Source organism: Lathamus discolor, chromosome 5, assembly GCF_037157495.1.
Source record: "Lathamus discolor isolate bLatDis1 chromosome 5, bLatDis1.hap1, whole genome shotgun sequence".
NCBI classification, from domain to species: domain Eukaryota; kingdom Metazoa; phylum Chordata; class Aves; order Psittaciformes; family Psittacidae; genus Lathamus; species Lathamus discolor.
The window spans coordinates 111,504,157-111,518,537 of NC_088888.1; the positions used below are offsets into that span (position 1 = coordinate 111,504,157).

The 14,381-nt window shown below is 52.9% G+C and overlaps 1 protein-coding gene across 2 annotated transcripts in view; it reads right to left on the reverse strand.

The window, feature by feature from the left end:
* SELENOI (selenoprotein I) overlaps nt 1-13,401 on the reverse strand; it is a 31,930-nt gene extending 18,529 nt beyond the window's left edge. For both annotated transcript variants that reach the window (XM_065682007.1, XM_065682008.1), the window contains exon 1: nt 13,260-13,401. In XM_065682007.1, the coding sequence (XP_065538079.1) occupies nt 13,260-13,307 (48 nt within the window). In that variant the 5' untranslated portion in view covers nt 13,308-13,401. The remainder of the gene's footprint in view (nt 1-13,259) is intronic.
* Between the last annotated feature and the right edge of the window lie 980 nt (nt 13,402-14,381).

A 14,381-nucleotide genomic window follows, 5' to 3' on the forward strand; every position in this document is an offset into this window, starting at 1 on the left:
ACCTGTTTCTCAGGGGAGAGGGCAGCTGTTCTGCAGAGGTTTGCTCATACCACCCCAGCTTCAACCCTCCTCATGGAGGCACATTTCATCGCTGAGCGAGGCAGGTGAGTGCTCTGTCAGCTCAGAGGACACCAACAGACCAAAGCGAACGAGCTGGGGCTGGTGCCAGGCTGCCAGCCACCCTAAGGAACAGCACTCCTGGCCAGCCAGGACACGGCTGCCCACCCAGGAGAGCCACCTGCCAGAATAGCAATGACCTGCCAGGCATCTTTGGTGACAAAGCTCAGCAACATCTGCCATGCTCAGCTGCACCACAACTGCTTTTTGTCATCTGGTTTCTTTTCTACAGACATTACAAAGATGGGGATGCTAGCAGTGGGCAAAGGAGAAGGGACAGGCAAGGACAGACAGGCATGGTCATCACCTCCTCTGGGTGTGGGGCCTCTGCGTGGTCAGAGCTGGAAACAAAGCAAGCTGTGGAGGTGTTTCACTTACAGCTCACTCCTCTGGCCACTCACCTTGCGACCCACACTGTGGAGAGAGCAGGAGATGCCACGCCAGTGATGGAGTTTCCTCATTCCTGTGTCAGCCCTCCAAGGCCAATGCTTATGGAGACTGACATTCCTTCACTGGCAACGCAGGGTCTCAACCTGCCTGTTCATACACACTTGTGTCTTGGAGCAAAGCTGGGGAAGGAGCCCAACAGCCCTAGAGAGCCCCAAGCTGAGGACTGGGGTTCGTACACCCCCAGAGCTGCTATCACACTTAGTTGCTGCAGTTGCTTTGCTGAAACACTCCTGAGGCCACAAACACAGCATTATCTTAGCTCACCACGCACAGCACCAGCTCTGTCATTCACCCACCTCATCCTCTCTGCCAATTAGTGTTACCCTTTCCATTTCAGATCTGTAGATGTTGGTCTAGTGATTCATGCATGTGACTATTATCCTTCTCTAAGTCATTTTTATATCACTATATCACTACCAATGACTACCTCTAGCCAGGGCTCTGATTTCCCTCTCATTTTCAGGAAAAGAAGGTCAAAGGAAAGTGTGAGTGCACAGAATGCATTTCATATTCCCCAGAGCTCCCTCCTCAAAACAGACAGGCACGTGTAACAGGCCCTGCTCTAAAATAGTCCTGTGTATGCAGACACCACTTCTCATGCATCTGCAGGAAGGAGCCAACCCAGCCCAGATGGTCCCATCAAGAAAAGAGCAAAGCCAACGTTGCAGAAACAATCTTGTCTCTCGCACTATGAAGCCGCAGCCTCTCCTGCACCTCATCCATGCCAGGAGAGCCACAGGATCCCTCAGCTCCCTGCTCGCTCCATCTGACTGGCATTGTTATGGGAGAGACATGAATGGCTCAAAAAGCTTAAAAACAACATTCATCATTCAACCAGGCAGTTTCTGGAAGATCCAATTATGTGTCCAAGGAGGAAAAAATACAGATTTATAACCCCGATTCTACTAATAGCCTTCCTGTCCAGAAAAACAATTGCACTGTTAAGTAATCTGGTTACCCAGAGCTAGCAGCAAAGCAAAAACAGTCGCATAGGTTCCCTAGGCACACCAGTGTCAGACACCTGAACCCATCCAGCGCAGGCTGAGGGAAGACAGCACTGGTGGTACAGGCACCCATGCTGGGAATGGCAAGCAAAGATGGATTTGTATACCCCATTTTGCTTGCAGGCACCCTGGCAAGATCCACAGCAGCCTGTGCTGCTGGCCATGAACCTATGTCTCACTGCTTGTCACTGGCAGAAAGAGCAGGGCAGAGGGAGCCTCAGCAGAGCAGCTTCAGCAAGTCCATAGGGCTGTTTCCTATACACCTCCTGAAGTACAAGAGGGCACAAGGTTAAGAACCTTCTCCCATCAAGCTCGTGATAAGCCAAGAGGCAGCGAACTCGACAAACCCCAGCAAACGTAACCGAGCAGAGGCATGCCAGCACAAACAAGCCGCATTTGCACTATGCCCACACTCTGCTGATGCACAAGAAGTCACATCGTGCTTTAATGATACTTATTAACTCAATTCCTGTTTATCTTTGAGGTCACTTCTCAGCTGGCGTAAGAACAGAGCACGTTGGCAGTGGTAAACCTGCAATGACCACAGGAGCTGACAGGTTTGGCTCCCACCATGAGCAGCAGGCAGGGAACAGCAGGACTAATGTCCAGTCTGCCTGCCCCACAGCCAGGACAGACTGCCCCAGCAGCAAGCAGACGCTGCCCGCAGTGTCTTCAACACCAGCATGACCTCCCTCCTCCTGCCTGGTTTTCACCATGCAGGTTTTAGAGATCTAGAAATTAAAGATCCTTCAAAACATCGCATGCAAAGGTTTCAGCAAGGTCAGAGCCCCTCTTCCCCAGTAGGAACTACCACAATGAGCAGAAAACTCCTTCTTGCTCCCCAAGCTCCATGGGGTATGCAAACTCACTGGGAAAACCTGATTTCTGCCCTGCCAATACACTTCCATATTCAGAGCCTTAGTTCCCCTGGCACCAGCTGGGAGATCGTCCCAGCCTTCTGCAAACACAGAGAAGGGACCACTCCTCCAGCAAAGTCAATGGTGATGAGCACTGGGGAAAAGCTCACGCTCCGCTGCAGCTCAGGGGGCAGAAGTGTTTAGGACCACTGGTGTGGTGGCTGGGGAACGTGCTACAATGGCCTTACTCTGGCAGGAGAAATCAGCTTCAGGGAGAGCAAAGCTCCTCAGGACCACAGCTAGAAGAGCTACTGCAGAGGGATAAACCAAACATCCCTGAATGCAAACCACCACACATGTCCACCCAGCCTCACCCAGACCCAGGCCCTCCATGCACCTGACTCATAGAATGGTTTGGGCTGGAAGAGACCTTAAGGTCTAGATCCAAATCCCCTGCCATGAGCAGGGACACCTTCCACTAGACCAGGTTGCTCAAAGCCCCGCTCAACCTGGCCTTGAACACTGGCCTTGTCAGAGATGGGACATCATTGTGCTGAGGGGGGGAATTATTTCCCCATAGACACATAACATGGAGCAACACCTGATGTTGATGGCAGGCTTTAGAGAGCAGCCTGCCAATTTCAGCTGCATCCAGGAGCACTCTCTGTTTGGGAGCATTAAATATCCATAAATACGAGTCACCGCTGCTTCCGCTACAGTTCGAGGTGATCAGCTGCAGAAAGGATGCACAGATGGTGAAGACAGGAGTGGGAAAGATGAACCTTCAGGGGCACAAGGCAGGGATGCAGCTGGAAGGGGATCAGCCAATGAAGAACCTTTGGAGTGGGAATTGAGGGATCAGAGCAGTGATCCTGGGGAGGAAAAACGGGGAGGAAGAAAAGGCAGAAGCAGAAAAGCACAAACAGGAAACCTCTTACAATAACATTGTGTCAACCAAAAGACTTTTCAGAGCTGGCTTGGACTTTGAAAAAAAGGGCTGAAGAACCCAAGAGGGGGACCAGACTAGTTGTGCAAGCCTGCTGCTGGTGCCCAAGGAGATGACAAATGACCAGGGTGAGCATGATAGTGCAGCCTGGGCAAGAGGGCACAGAAGGCAGCAGGCTCCAGGCTCAGCTGCCCCTCACAGGCACTGTGAGCCACTGGGGAGCTGTAGACACTCACAGGAGGAGCACAGCCCCAGTCTGCTCTCCAGAGAACAAGGCCAGGCAGGACGGGGCCGAACCCAGGAATGAGCTGGGTTTGATGCCAAGCCACCAACCAGGAGAACACACGAGTCAGCGCAAGAAAAGAGAATTTGTTACTGTGCCTAGAAAAAGAAATGAACTTTTAAGTATACCTATATCAAAGGAAAACACAAGCCCACACACATCAGGAGATGATTACAGATGAAACAAAGCACTGCAGGGAAGGAGGGGGAAGACTACCTTCAAGTTTCAACAGAGCCTATGTGAAAGGCACAAATAAAACATTCTATTCCAAAGCACATAGTCCTCTATAACACGTAACACTCTGCCTCCCCACATCCCTTGTCCTGCTTCTCCACAAAGAGGAAATTCACAATTTGCATAAAAAAGATATGTTACTTTGTAAGTCCTGACATCCCGCTTTGTGCAAGACTTGAAGCACAGCAAAGTCAGGCCAATTATAGAGCCCAAACAACACGGCCATTTTCTGAGCCTGCTATGGGATACTTTCATTTCCACAATGTACTCCGATTCTCTTCCAAACACTCCCAATAGCCAAATACTTGCTGCTAATTAGCAAAGAGTGACTTTTAAGATAGAGTTCATCATAGCCAAGATGCAACATGCACCACTAAACACCACACTAAACTTACAGTGCAATTGAAGAGACCCAAGGTGGACTGACAAGCAGCCTATGCTATTTTTAAATGACTGCTCTGCACATCTTGCAACACTGGGAGAGCACCCCAGGCAAGAGCTGTGACCTGGCTGTCCTCTGCACGCTCTTCTTGCTACTCCTCCATTGCGCTCACACCCAGAGAAAGGCCCCCAGTTTTAACAGATGTCCCCAACCACTAGCTGGGGACAGCAGTCCACTGTTTCAAGTGGGATAAAGGATACAGAGGGTTACGGGCTGATGCAGAGGGTCAGCTGGGCAGAACAGGAGCCTCATCCTTCAGCTGCGCAGCAAGAGAAGAGCCAGAAGGGCTTGTGCTGCAGGACAGGACAAGGAATCCACTACCTGAACCCATCACACACACAAGCTGCCTAATTCAGGCCTTTAAGGGCAGAGACTGCAGCAAAAAAAAACCCACACAAACAGCAGTGCAGAGCCAAAGACAGCTCCCCTCACCAGAAGGAAAGGCAGAGAGGTGGTTTGCAGCAGCACAAGCCTCACCCTGTGAGCGTCAACCACAGAATCTTAGAATGGTTTGGGTTGGAAGGGACCTTAAGCCTCATCCAGGTCCCAACCCCCTGCCACAGGCAGGGACACCTTCCACTAGACCAGGCTGCTCCAAGCCCCATTCGACCTGGAACCAAGGCAGCCCTGGCCCAATAGTCCGGCTGTTTGGCAGCCAATATAGCCAAGCTGTTGTGTCTCCGGGTGAGCCATCTTCTTACACAAAAAACCCACAGAGGTTTGGAGTTCCTTCTAGGAAACCCTGCAGGACCAACTGTGGACTGAAACAGCAGTAGGTCCCTGACCACAAAGGTCTTCAATCACTGCCACTGTGTGGCTGAAAACAGAAAGTATGGGGATCCCCCACCAAAACACGATGCAAAATCTTTGATGCCCCGTAGATCAACTGTCACCACTCAAGAACCAGACCTGTGGCAGCAGCAAACAGCACCCTGAGGGACCAGCAGCAGCATCAGGACTGTTCAAGATTAAGAGACACACACAGACTAGGTCCCAGGAGCAGAACTAGCTCATTATTCATCAAAACCTCACAATACATGTTAGAAGTGTCTTAGGATGCAGGATAAACCACTTACCCTCACCTCATTGCTTTAGCACAGAGCGAAAGCTCAGCCAAGGCTCATGAGCCAGGTCCTTTACAGTTAACCTACAAGCACTGTTTCCTCCAACCACAGCAGCTGGGCAGGTTTCAGACCACAAGAGCTGCAAGGGACACACTAAGCTAAGCAGAGGTTCAAACCCGAATTCAGCTGCAGAAATGGAGAAGAAAAATACCTCTAACTTTTACAGCTGCTCATCTTAGAGGTCATGGAACCTAGGAGGACTTCCTGCACCTTGGGAAACATGCACTGTTTAAAGGCAAACACAGTCTCAGAGCAATCAGAAGAGCCCTTGGGGAAGGAGTTAAGTTACTCAAGAACAGGGCTCAAAGGCTTCCCCTTCTTCACACCCTTCCTGCTAAGGACCCTGCAGGAGAAGACAAGCTGTTTGTCTGGGGGTGAGGAAGACCAGCCTTTTAATTACCATAGGTTCAAGCCTCACATCCGTATCACTAGCTTCAAAAACCTTTCCTTACTGCCGCTCTCACTACCTGTTTTGTTGCTGTTCCACTGGTCTGAGCTGCTACTGGCACACACTGGTGGCTGCTCTGCAGAGCAAACCCCGCAGAGATCTCTTTAGGGCTTGGACTTCCAGAACAGCCTGTAAAAGCCTGCCAGGGACAGCTTCCAGCCATCTGTAGCCCTGCTCTGCATGGCACTAGAAGTCTGAAGGCAAGAGGATTTCTTGAGGCTGTCTGAGGGGAAGAGCACCCTATTCTTCACAGCAGAGAGGACACCAGCAGTTCTGCATCATGCTGTTTGCTTAAGGGAGCTACAGAAATTGCAAAGCACAATACATGCACTACTCATGGACCTGCAGTGCCTGGCAGGGCTGGGGCTGGCTCAGGCTGATGACAGCCCAGGAGATCAGAGGTTCCCAGCTGGAAGAAGGCTGCAGAAAAGGGAGAAGAGCACACAGGAGGAAAGTACTTTCCACGGTAAGAAGTCCTTTAAGGTAGGTGCCTAGCCCTCTGGTGCATTCAGTGCACCAGGTCTCCCAAGCTAAGGCCTCATCAACACTGCAGGACAACTGTTCTTGACATACTGCAAATCCAGCCCACTGCAGTGACCCTGACATGGGGACTGGTGTACATCAACGAGTCAGCAATCCACATCACATCAGCCCCAGAGTGCCCAGGCCTGTGCTGCACTGCACAGATCCCTCAGCCACAGGATAAGCTCAGCCAGCTTGTTGCAGCAGACGACCCTGTGGGCAGCTCCCACTTGGTATCAGTAACTGGGCCACCTGCATGTCCTTGCCTTTACGCAGGAATGCAGCAAGAAGCTCTCCTGGGAACACTCTTTCCATCTGACACTGGAAATGAGGAATAAAGTTGTTTTCCTGTAAGAAAATCCTCTAATAGATCAAATGATCAAAACGTGGAGCCCAATGAGACATTACAGCAGCTTCCAGCGCCTAAAGGGGCTGACAAGAAAGCTGAAGAGGGGCTTTTGACAAGGACCTATAGGGACAGGACAAGGGGGAATGGCTTTAACCTGACAGAGGGGAGATTGAGATGAGCTCTTAGGAAGAAGCTCTTCCCTGTGAGGGTGCTGAAGCCCTGGCACAGGTTGCCCAGAGAAGCTGTGGCTGCCCCATCCCTGGCAGTGTTCAAGGCCAGACTGGACCTCAGGGGCTTGGAGCAAACTGGTCTTGTGGAAGGTGTCCCTGCCACTGGAGGGATTGGAAACATACGGTCTTTCAATGCCCCTTCCAACCCAAACCATTCTGTGATTCTATGAAATATCTTCTATAGACAGCATCTGTTCAGCACACTGCACATGGATCACAGGCCCATTTGACGCTACCCCACCTGAAGTTCCCACCATCTAAAAGGGTTGCAAGATTATCTATACTATTCTCTCCTTATAGCATTAGCTCTAACAAATGGCATTTGAAATGTCACCTTCCAGAGGCCAAGCGCCTCTCTTGTTGGAATAACAGACCAGCACCTCCTGGTGCTATGTATGAGGCCCCCAGAGCTTGCCATGTTCTCAAACACACAGCTACGCTCCGTACCAGATGCCTCTTCCACTCTCAGGAGCACATAGTTGGAGAAGGGCTGCCTTTTCCCAAGGCAAGAGATGTCACCCCTCACTGCTGCAGCCATTCTGCAGTGCTGCTCTGGGCAGTTCTAAGCCAGCCACCTTTGTAGGAAAGCAAGGCTGGCATGTGCTGAGGTACTCCCCTCCATGCTGAGAGAACCCAACCAACTCACACCAGGTTGCCAGGCAAACCCATAGCAAAGTGCAGGTTGCTGCAGAGAGAAGCTGGGATGAGCAGCAGGGATGCTTTCTCTAGCACTTGAGCACTGCTAGCTGCTCCCAAGCCTCAGCCCAGCAGGCATGTGGCAGCAGACACCAAGAGGACTTCATTTTACTGCCCACACAGGTAATGAGACAAAGAACCCCTTCACAAGAGCCACCAGCCTCCCCCATGCCACTGCTGGTTGCGTGTTACCCGTGGGCTGCCATCACCAGCTCCTGATCAGGAGAGGGTATAGAAATGGAAGGATTTTAGGGTGCAGGAGTTTTGCTATAAAAGGCGCTTCCCAAGACTAAATTTGCCTTCCTCTTACTGAACTCATACTTGCTCCCAAAGCTTCTTAGGTAAGACTTCAGCCTGTCCCACCTTTGGACCCAAACACGCGGCACTGCCTTCAATCTCATGTCCCTCCCATGCCACATGTAAGGAGCAGCATTCTCACACCCTCCTTTACCAGCATTTCCCCCAGACCGTTGCTCCTGAGGATAATGCATACCCTTAAGGAAAGCCCAAGGTCCCGGCGGCATCACTAGAGACGCTCATGCCTGCACTTCAACCCAGCTCACATGGTGACAAAAACACACTAGCAGAGACCACTTACACACACAGCTGGAGCCTCACACACAGCAGTCACTCAAGTACTTTCCCTCCTCCTACATGAGCTGGATGAAAAAGCCATAGAGCGACTACACATCTCGCTGCAAGACATGCCCTAGGAATAGTCATCAGTGACTCCATCACACCAGAAGACACCAGTACAGTACAGGACACCACAGGGTAAAGCTGAATAAAGCAGAATTGCAAGCAGTTCATACAGCACTGGGCAGGGAAAGGCTACAGAAAATGCAGGGCAGACGACTGGAACACAAAAAGGCAGTGACAAACCACCAAAGCCGTCTGTAACTAACAGCACAAGCAATGTTGCAGCACTCTGCCCTTGCTTGCAGTGAAACAGCTTCTGGCACCATGGCAGCTGCAAGCGCAGCCTCCCAACCCACTAAAGGGAGCCACGAGAGTCACAGTGCTGCAGAAAGCGACATGCAGCTCATCAAGATGCACAAGCAGAAGTAATACATGTGCTGTATGCGACACATAAAGCCATCCCTCCCCCCCCTCCACTGCACTGGTAAGGCTCCAGCTCACACACTGCATCCAGCTCTGGACACCACACTCGGGAAAGGCAGAGACAATTTCCACAAGGGAAATTTGTTTGGGTTGCTCTGTGAAAACAAGTCTGGGAGGCAGCCTAGAGGGAAGAAAGGGATATGTCTTTCCCCTAGAGAAAACAAAGTAGGAGCAGACACCTCTGTGAATGTTCCAGATAGTCCCATTTTTCCCTCTCCCCATAAAATTATAGAAGAAGGTTGCCCGAAAGTCTGTCAGAAGGCGATTTGCAGATAGGTTTTTAAGAAGCAGATCACGACCTCTGGCATCCAACTGCAAGGTTTACACTCTGAAATCGCAGTGCCTGGCTGCATCTTTCTTGGCAGAAAACATTCAGTACTTAACAGAGCATCTGGTTTTGGCAGAGGACATTCAATACTCAACAACAGCAGAGTGTCTGGTTTGCTTTTCTTTGGAAGGTCAACACATGCATCCTGCTCTACAGCCCCAAACCAAAAGGTTTATTTTTGATACCAAGAGCTCCACCCTGCCAGAAGAATCAATCATCTACACGAGGCTGACAAGCCAGAGGAAGCACTGGAGCAGACACACCTTGGATTTGTCCGGCACTCCGACTGCCACATAGCGTCTCCTCAGGAGAAGTCTTGCCATGCTGCTGCCAGGCAAGGCTGTAATGCATTAGTGACAAAGGATGTATTTGATTTGGCAGAGAAACCCTTCCTTCCCACTTTAGGTTTGCTTAAATTGTCCCCAGAGGTACATGTGCTACACCCAAATCACAATCTCCTACTGAGGAAGTGTTAGACGTATGATTAAACACTGTGCTTTCTGCTGCGCAGCTTCCTCAGCGGAGGAGCTCTTCAGCATCCCTTTAAGAGCAGCTAAAGGATGGCTCCCTCTACACCCCAACACCTGCGGCACTGAGGCAGCTGGTGACAGGAGCAGTGTACACCTGCCTCTCCCCCAGCCAGGAGATACGTGCATACTGCAAAGCTAAAACCATCTGGATTCCTGAATCGCTGCTTACCCATATGCATTCCTGGCAGCAACAGGGGGAGTAAACCAGCCAGGGCTGGAGAAAGCTGTGGACCATCTTGCATGAAGCTCTTTTGCTCCTCCTGTATCAGCTGCAGGGACACTAGCTGCTCTCAGAGGACACATTCCTTTCCTTGGACATTTGTTGCCTCTTAAATGTGCCCCCCAGTCTGCTTGCTCTTCTCCAAATCTATCGCATGAAGGCTGGAAAGCTTCTGCCAGGCACAGCTTAAAGGCTGAGGCAGTCAAAGGCTGCAGGGCTGTTGGCAGCAGGAACTGAAGGAGCCTTCCCGCAGAGGGTTTGGGTTCTGACCATGCATCACAGTTCTGGCTGGTCCAGCCTAAGCTCAAAGGCTTCCAGCTATGTTGAACTCCAAGTACAAATTCAAGTTAGACAACATGAGCCACCTTCTCAGGTGATCTGTTGCTGCTGCCACACACTGACTCCTTCCACTCAGGTTAAAAACACAGGCTCACTTTGGGGATGAGGCACAGAAAGCAGCTCAGCAACAGCTACATTACTCTTCTGTTCCTTTGCACTACCATCCATACACATCCCACTTTGCTTCTTCCTTGCTCTGTCCATTTGGGATGACAGTTTATACTGTTGCAGAAGTTTTCTGGGCAAGAACAGTTAGTTGTATGCAGAAGGTCAATCACCTTTTCATCAACAGAGTAGTGGTGGATCTAGAGTCACCTTCCAGGAAAGGAAAGGGCAGAGCAGACAGGCTGAGATGGGTTTGTTCAGCCTGGAGAAGGCTCCACAGAGACCTTAGAGCAGTTTCCACTGCTTAAAGGGGCCAACAAGAAAGCTGGAAAGGGGCTTTTGATGAGGGCCTGTAGGGACAGGACATGAGGGAATGGCTTTGAACTGACAAAGGGGAGATTTAGATGAGATATTAGGAAGTTGTTCTTCTCTGTAAGATGCTGATTCTGTGATAAGCCTCAATGCCTAAAGCAAGGATGGAATATGCAACCCAGTATTAGAGATTTGGGCCTGGATGAGCCCTTTTCTCAAGGCTAAAATAGCAAAGAAAAAAAAAGCTCCCCAAGCAAACAACACACACAAGAGGGCAGCACACACAGGAGGGCAGCACTGCACAGACCGACCAGGGCTTTCCTGCCCTCCATGGCAGTCTGACATGTCAGCACTAACTGCTCTTTTCCACACAGTTTATTGCCATCTCCAGCAAAGCACTTTAACCTGCAGGTGCTCACACTGTCCTGGGGAGCATATATGACAAACCCTCAGCACAGGATAGAATGATGCTCTTTGAGCACCAAGCATGAATCTGCGTGCTCTTATCAAAGTCCCTACTGACTCAGTAAAACCACAATCTCTCGAACAAAGCTACTTCTGCCAGTAAGACTGCACTCCTGCTCTCAGGACACATGCAGCTTTCTTGGCCTCTGCCCATCCATTCAGCTGTGCCAGGCTGGGATCGGTACCTCCACCATCCATCAGAGACCTGCTTACACATTCCAGCCCTATGCCATCCGAAACCAAGCTGCTATCTTTCACTGCCTTTCTAAACACAGACTTTACTGACAAATCCCCATACACTCAGCTTTCCACAAGGAATCTCATGCAACCTGTTGCATTGGTCAAACTCACTCTACCAAGTCCATTTATCTTCACCTCATCAGCAATGAGCCTGCAAAAGGAGATTGTGAGGAAGCCCTGACCACTCCTACCCCCACAGACTGCTCCAGGAGGAGCTTCACTCCCCAGATGTCTCAGACTTATCCAGACTTAAAGGACACTCTGAATCACCCTGGAAGGATGACTGCAACATGGCCCAATATGATGGATCCTAGAACAAGAACAAAGGAGAAGATGAGGTAAAACCTTTTAGCTTCACTGTTGGTCTGGGAGAAGAAAAAATACAATAAACACCCTCCCTTCCGCATAAACACAATGTTCCCCTGTGTTAAAGATGCCACATACTTTGACCCCAAATCAGCCCCTAGGGATTTAGACTGCCATGACAGAGTCCATCAGCACTTACAAAGCCTTCCTTCAAAGACTGCACACATGGCATGCTCACACAAAGAGACAGGGATAATGTCTGACATGTTTTTGTTGGTCTGACCACACACGTAGCAGCCACAGCACAGAAGCAACATGGTCCCAAGCTAAATATGGGATCCCACACGCACCCACAGCCCCCTCCTCTGCAGCCCCTTTGTGGCAAGGGTGGCCACAGTGCAACCTGGCAAAACACCATGTGGTGACATGCCACAACTGCCTGTCTTGACCACATCGCTGACAGCCAAGGAAGGTGAGGGAGGACAAGTAAGCTGCCACAGCACCACTCAAAATCACACCCACACGGTGCCCAGCAATGACCCTCATTCCCAGGGTCAGACCAGGGAGGGGGGCACACACACTGAATGTGCTCACACTACACTTGGTAATGTCATGTTATGCTGTACTCGGACATGAAGGTGTATCCCCACTCCAGGAGCACGGCTAGGGGAGCACAGCTGGCATGCAGCCATACTGCCACTGCCCCACACTCCGCTGTCCCCACTGCTGGGCACACAGCCTGTCCTCCCCAGGCGGCAAACAGCCTGGGAGTGCCCACCTGAAGCACAGACCTGCTCACACTGCACTGTGCTGGACGTTGTACCCTGCAGCATTGCACGTGGCATCCTCGTCCCTGCTATGAAACAGACTGGGGGGTGCCCAGTTTGCAGGCAGACACCCCTCGGCTCGCTGCAGAGCACGACAGTCCCCTGTCCCCGCCAGCAAGGGGAGGGTCCCACGTCTCACACGGTCACACTGGTCCTTCATGCACCGAGCCCCCCCAGTCATGAAAGAGCTCGGGGGGGGAAGAAGCATTTCATCACGCCGCATTGCACTGGGACTCCCCTACACGGCCCACCCAGGAACAGGGCACGGGGAGGGACGGGTGGGGTCCTGCATGGAACCCAGCACCCACCACGCTGCCCCAGACCTCACCGCGCCCCACAGTGAGGCAGCGGCGGCGTGGGGGGGACGTTTCATACAAGCACCCTTTTAACACACACACGCACCCAGGACCCGACCCCACTGCCGCTGGCTCCCCCCACGGAATCGGGCCCGAGGCTCCCCCTGCACGGGGCCAGGACCTACAGCAGCCCCTGCCTTCCCCCGAAGCCACAAGTGCTCACGGCAGCTGCCCCCTCCCCAGCTCCCGTGTCCCGCAGCACCCCCCGCTACCCCGAGCCCCACGACACCCCCTCCCATAGCACCCAACACCACACACGCACCCCCCGGCACCGGGTGCCACTGCAACCCCCGCCCAAATGCCGCCATTCCCGGGGGGACCCGCCCGGACATCCCCTCACAGCGCCAGGCCCCGAGGAGCCCCCCAGCCCCACGGCCAGGCCCCCGACACCCGCAACCCACCCGTACCTTGTACTTGCTGAAGCCGGCCAGCTGCTCTGCGGTCACGTACTCCATGGCGGCCCCCGCTCCCGGCGCCAGTACCGGCGCCCCGTTCCGCGCCCGCCCTAGCCCTGACCTCCACCGGCCACCGTAGCCCGCCTCTAGCCGCCGCATCGGCCCACCTGGCGTGGCCGTGACGCCACGGCGCCCCGCCCGCCGCGCGAGGGCGCCGCCTGCAGGGCGGGAGGAGCGCGGCGCCCGAGAGGGAAGCGGGGGCTGCGGGCGGGGACGGGCTCCGGACGGCGGCTTCGTGGGGGGGGAAGTGAAGAGCGGGGGGAGCCGGGGGGTTAGGGCCGAGGAGGGGGAGTCGGGCCCGTGAGGCCGGCCTGGCTCTCCCGCGGGCTGCTGACCCCCGTGTCCACGCTTCCGGGCCGGGAGGAGGCACGGGGGCTCCAGAGAAACCCTCCTCGGGAAGGGGAAGGGGCGGCCGCTGGTGGCTGAGCGTCCGCTGAGGGAAACAGTGGCGTGGTGGCCCGGGCAGCGCTGGGTTTACTGTCGGACTTGATGATCCTAAAGCTCTTTTCCTACCCCAGTGACTGAATCTGTAATTTGTTTCCTTTTAAAGAAAAAGTGGTCCAAAGGGCCAGGTTGGACTGGGCTTGGAGCAACCTGGTCCAGGGGAAGGTATCTCTGCCCATGGGAGGGGGTTGGGACTGGATGCGCTTTAAGGTCCCTTCTGACCCACGCCACTCTGTGATTATATGGTTCTATGACCTTCCCAATGCAGCTGGGACTTGGGACCATCGCAGGCTCTGTACATGCTGAGACCAGGAGCAGAAGACCCCAGGAGGAGCATGGATGCCAGGACTGGGGTGAGGGGAACTTCTGGGTTCCACAGGGAGCCTGGCCGTGTCCCACCAGCTCCAGGGACAGGTGGGACAAGAAATACATGTTTGGGATGCCACAGGGTGGGGTGGGCGGGGGTACACATAGGGAGAAATAACAGGAAAAGCAGAGCAAGGAAGGGGAGAAGAGAAAGCGAAAGCAAAGGGTGGTGAGGCCCTGCACAGGCTGCCCAGGGAAGCTGTGGCTGCCCCATCCCTGGCAGTGTTCAAGGGCAGATTGGATGTGGCTTGGCGCAACCTGCTC